This window comes from Morone saxatilis, unplaced genomic scaffold (assembly GCF_004916995.1).
Source record: "Morone saxatilis isolate NCDOM2014 unplaced genomic scaffold, NCSU_SB_2.0 Contig22, whole genome shotgun sequence".
NCBI lineage: Eukaryota > Metazoa > Chordata > Actinopteri > Moronidae > Morone > Morone saxatilis.
In genome coordinates this window covers 14,568,550-14,573,782 of record NW_023339785.1, presented here as the reverse complement: position 1 = coordinate 14,573,782, position 5,233 = coordinate 14,568,550, and the positions used below count along the sequence as shown (strand labels likewise).

The 5,233-nt window shown below is 38.8% G+C and overlaps 1 protein-coding gene across 1 annotated transcript in view; it reads left to right on the top strand.

Moving 5' to 3' along the window:
• Window positions 1–3,771: 3,771 nt before the first annotated feature.
• The window catches only part of pcdh1g22 (protocadherin 1 gamma 22), a gene marked incomplete at its 5' end in the record, with an annotated part of 1,885 nt that continues 423 nt past the window's right edge, over window positions 3,772–5,233 (top strand). The window contains 1 exon segment of the mRNA XM_035669812.1: window positions 3,772–5,229. Within this exon segment, the coding sequence (XP_035525705.1) occupies window positions 3,772–5,229 (1,458 nt within the window).

The following is a 5,233-nucleotide window of genomic DNA, read 5'->3' as shown; positions in this document are numbered from 1 at the left end:
CCCAACTTGGTTCTTTCATGAATTAAGGTTATGGACCATTTCTTGTTCAGTATTTTTCGAACATACAGCTCTAATTGTTCTATTTTTATAAGAATACAAACAATAACTGTATTATACTTTTGCATGTGTTACTCTCTGATAAACAATTAGCCACAAGAGTTTTCATAGTCTTTATATTTTGTTATGGTATGTGCAGATGGGTGCTGAATTTTATTATTATTATACTGACTAAAGGCTGACACAGATATAGATCATACAACACATAATTGTTTCCATGTTTATAAATGTTAATAGTTTTTGTGTGTTCTCTGTGAATCACCACACAAAATCACAACCCCATATGTTGTGAGCCACATGGTAAGTATTTTGGTTGCTGAACCTCCCAAAGCCAGGCTCTGTATGCTGACCACCAGTCTAACTAACATACTTTCTCTCTTGTTTTTCTCTTTCATGTATCCCCCGTCTTGCCTGGTGCTGTTCCTGTTTATTCCCTGACTTCTGTTAAATCCTGACTCACCAAATAAGGTAAGAAATAGTTTTGATCTACAGCATATTGTTCACAACAATGCCATTAAACATATAGAGCAACACAAACTTTCATGACTCTACAAACAGCACTGATTACTGATGCACTGACAACTAAACAACAGATCTCTAGATCAGTGGTTCTCAACCTTTTTTGGTGTCAAGGACCCCAAACTAATACACATCAGACCACGTACCCATATTTGATGAGATGTAGTCTCAGGGATCCCCATCTGATAAGATTTAGTTATTCCATAACTGTCTATACTGTAGAATAGATTACAATATATATACAATGAAGAGTATGAAACCTCTTCTTTCATTCTAATACATTCTCTCATTGGGCTGACTTTTGGCCAATGGAAAAATTGTTCCCCATTTTTCTGGGGACCCCCTGGAACACCCTCAAGGACCTCTGGGGGTCCCCTAACCCCATATTGAAAACCACTGATCTAGATCACCATGTAGTAACAGAAGTTTCCAAACATTACACACTGAGTCAAGCCGTCAGATTTTCCACAAGTGACACCTCTGTTCACATACCTCACAAAACATGTATTACTACTGATGATGTCTTCAATCAGACATTGCTGGATAGACATTTTGTTGACAACAGATCCTGTGTGACAGTGTGAATGGCAATAATAGGATGTGATGTGTTTTAACTGACTGGGCTGTAACACTGAACTATACACATTATCACATGGACACAATTTACAGTATACACTGTAAATAAGTGGACAATTACACTTTAGTACTAGTCTCTGGGTATTAAACAATAAATTCAACTTTTAGACTGTAAACTTTAATCTGAGGATATTTTAAAGCAGTGATTTTGCATCTATACCCTGTTTTTCATGGTGCCAAAGTACATTTGAACAAGGCGAACAGCTCTCTCTACTAACCGGCTTATATGGTTTAAGGAAAGTATTACCGGGAATACCAGCTGGTAAAGTAACTCATGCCTGAAATGAGTTCCACTGATTATACTGTCCAGCACTGTATCTTGGGTTTTGGCTTGTATTTTGGTGTTTTCCATCCACTTTATATATTCCATCATAAAGCAAGACATTACATTCATTCAAGTATTAAAATACAGTGGGTCAAATTCAGGTTCTAGATCTGTATTTGTCTCCGAGGGGCAATTGCTTCTGCTGCAGCAACAACAAAAAAATTACCTTAACAACAACAACAACAGCAACACATCATGACACAGGTAAAAGATAAAAAGCCACACATACATAAACAAGTGCAACAAAGCAACAACAGTAGAGAAAAAAACCATGTGATACAATCATATGCTATGGACATCATAAGCCAACTGACAGTACATCACACATACACAACATATCAGAGGAAACTTACAATAACTTGGACCAGCAATATGCTGATTAAACTCATTTGATATTATTTTATATATAAATAATAAAAATAATAATTAATAAAGATAAAATATCAGTTAGCTTTGGTAAAAAGGAAACCACTTTAGTCTGTGAAACGTCAGCACTTTGTAGTACTTTTGTACTGGAATGTTGCTTTTTCTTGCTGAAAAATACCAAGTATAAAGTTCTATAAAAGTATGTAATATTAAAGTATAAACATAGCATAATAAAATATTTTATATGTATAAAAACTTGAACAAGTGCAGCAATACCTTGACCTTATTGTTGTACTTTTGTATGCACCTTATTTCCATGTCCTGTGTTTACTGCAGTACAACTCTTTTAACTTAATTCGGTATGATTCTGGCAGATCTGCTCCACTGTTTATTTATTCCTGCATTCAGTAGGAAAAGGAGGCTGAGTCTGTGTTTTCCTTCCTGCCTGCCGTCTTCAGTGAGAGCCTATGAAGCTCTCTGCCTCTCACAGCAGCATGCAGCAGCGGCAGTTGGCCGCCTGTGTGGCGCTGTCCACACTTGTGGTGCTGAAAGCAGCTCCAGCCCTCTCCCCCTCCCTCTCGCTGTCTTTCACAATGACTCTCTACATCTCCCTCTGTCGCCCACCTCCATTTAGAGCAGATGACTGTTGCAAACACTTATTTAGTAGATTTTTCACATTATTTTACAAATATTATCTTTGATTATCTTATGTACCATTTGCAGCATTGGATTTAGGCGTTTTGAGCGTTATATTGGATATGTGTGTAATGGTTGTTGCCAGCGGAGGGATATTGCAGGATGTGTGATGGTGCGTGGGTTTTAGAATGATTTGATTGTTAATGATGACCAAACATCTATTTAATATGAAAGTGTAACACTGGCTAATGTCGTCGTTAATATGTATAATTGGTAAGTGGTGTGAAAATGTTAAATAATCCTCTGCGTGTGTGTGTGAGAGAGAGAGAAAGAGAGGGAGAGAGAGATAGGGAGGGAGAGAGAGGAGCAAAACGGAAGTAAACGCCTTCCCACACCATCTGCGCTCCCCCTCCCTTTTCATTTGCTCTACAGACCTCCATACGGGTATTTCACGTTGGCCGCTGACAGAATTATATCTCTGAGCCTTGTTGAGAGCTTTAAAGACGTAATGACGTATGCAGGCTGCATTGGCTTTCTTTAGCCACAGGAAGGCAACGAAGAGCCTTGTCAACCACAAAGGCATGTGCATGCATCATACATGCAGGTGCATACAGGAAAGAGGGTAGATGGATTCACACAAAGTGTTATATGATCATAATGAGCAGTTATTCACAAGACACTATACTAACTAATCTATTATCTACCGATATATATCCATAATGAGTGATATATATATATATATATATACATATTTTTATCTATAGTCCTCAAATACACATTTAAATATCGTTGCAGTTGATGTGGAGATTAATTCAATTTTAATTAGTAGTATAAGGATAAGGATATTTCTTATCATACCAACAATACCCTGGATATTTTCTCTATGGATCACACTTTACGTCACTAGTCTGTAGACGTTTACTAATGCCATGGTTGGTGGAAATAGCTACACTCTGTCCACCAATGAGATCCAGAGCTGTACAAAGAGATCTACTCCCTCTCACTGTGTAGCTTGAGCGTCCTAAGCATTACGGTGTTCTGCACGGGAGGAGAGGGATGCATATGCAGACACAAAGCATGAATGTCACTGTTATGTATGTGGACGCATCTACTTTGGATTATAGACCATCTATACCTAATCAGTTAAGAAATTGGGATTGGAGTGAAAAGATATGGGATTTATGGAACGAGGAATAATGTGGACCAAATTGCCTGCATGGCAGGTGTTTTTGTGGTGGCATCATTTCTTTCTCTTGTGGAGTACAATAGACGGACAGACTCGTTACAGCATCCCGGAGGAACTGAAACAGGGCTCTGTGGTAGGAAATCTAGCCAAAGATTTGGGTTTGGGAGTATCTGAACTGTATCGACGTAAATTGCGGATAACCTCGGATGCTGGTAAGCAGTATTTTAGTGTGGACTTGGGGAAGGGCGAGCTGGTGGTGATTGATAGGATAGATCGGGAGGAACTGTGTGGACAAAGACCGTCATGCTTATTGCCTTTGGAACTAGTGATAGATAACCCACTACAGCTGCATAGAGTCGAAATTGAAATACAGGATACAAACGATAATTCTCCCAGTTTTCTTACTAAAGAGAAAGTGGTGAAAATTGCAGAGCTGGTAAATCCAGGCGCGCGATTTCCTTTGGAAAGTGCACAGGATCCCGATGTAGGCACCAATTCTGTACGCTCTTACCTCATAAGCAAAAATGACAATTTCAAATTAACTGTTAAAAATCACAAGGACGGACGAAAAATCCCTGAACTGGTCCTAGAAAAACCACTTGATCGAGAAAAGCTGCCTGTGCACAATCTCATCCTCACCGCTGTAGATGGTGGAGATCCGGTGCGCTCAGGGACATCTGAAATTACAGTTATAGTACTTGACAACAATGATAATGCGCCACAATTTGAAAGACAGGTATATGAGGCTAATGTCAGCGAAAAGGCAACACCTGGAACTGAAATATTGCATGTCAAAGCTACAGATGCAGACGAAGGATTAAATGGAGAAATTGAATATTTTTTCGCAGAGCAAACTCCGGATTTGATTTTATCTTTATTTGACATTGATCCTTCTACTGGAGCTGTTGTTGTCAAAAGCATTTTAGACCATGAAACGAACTCCTTGCATAGATTTGACATAACTGCTAAAGACAAAGGTAATCCTGAGATGGATGGGCATTGTAGCGTCGAAATTAAAGTTCTTGACATTAACGACAATATACCTGAAATAATTGTGACTTCTTTGACAACACCTGTTCCAGAAGATTCTGCAACAGGAACAGTGATTGCATTGATAAGTGCAAAAGATCCCGATTCAGGTGAGAATGGCAAAGTTACGTTGAGGGTGTCTTCTAAATCCCCTTTCAAGTTAAATCCGTCAGTCTCTAATCATTACTCTTTAGTCACGAATGGGCCACTTGACCGTGAAAAAAATGACCAGTATAGAGTCAAGATAATTGCTACTGATTCTGGAAAGCCCCCATTATCGAGTGAAAAAATAATACTCGTTGAACTGTTAGATGTAAATGACAACCCACCAGTTTTCTCCCAACCTTCTTATGTGATTTATGTAAAAGAGAACCAGCCTCCTGGGGAGATTTTGTGCTCGTTATCAGCAACTGATCCTGATGCGGGTGAAAACGCCAAAATCTCTTACTCTATACTGGACTCTAAAGTGCAGGACGTTT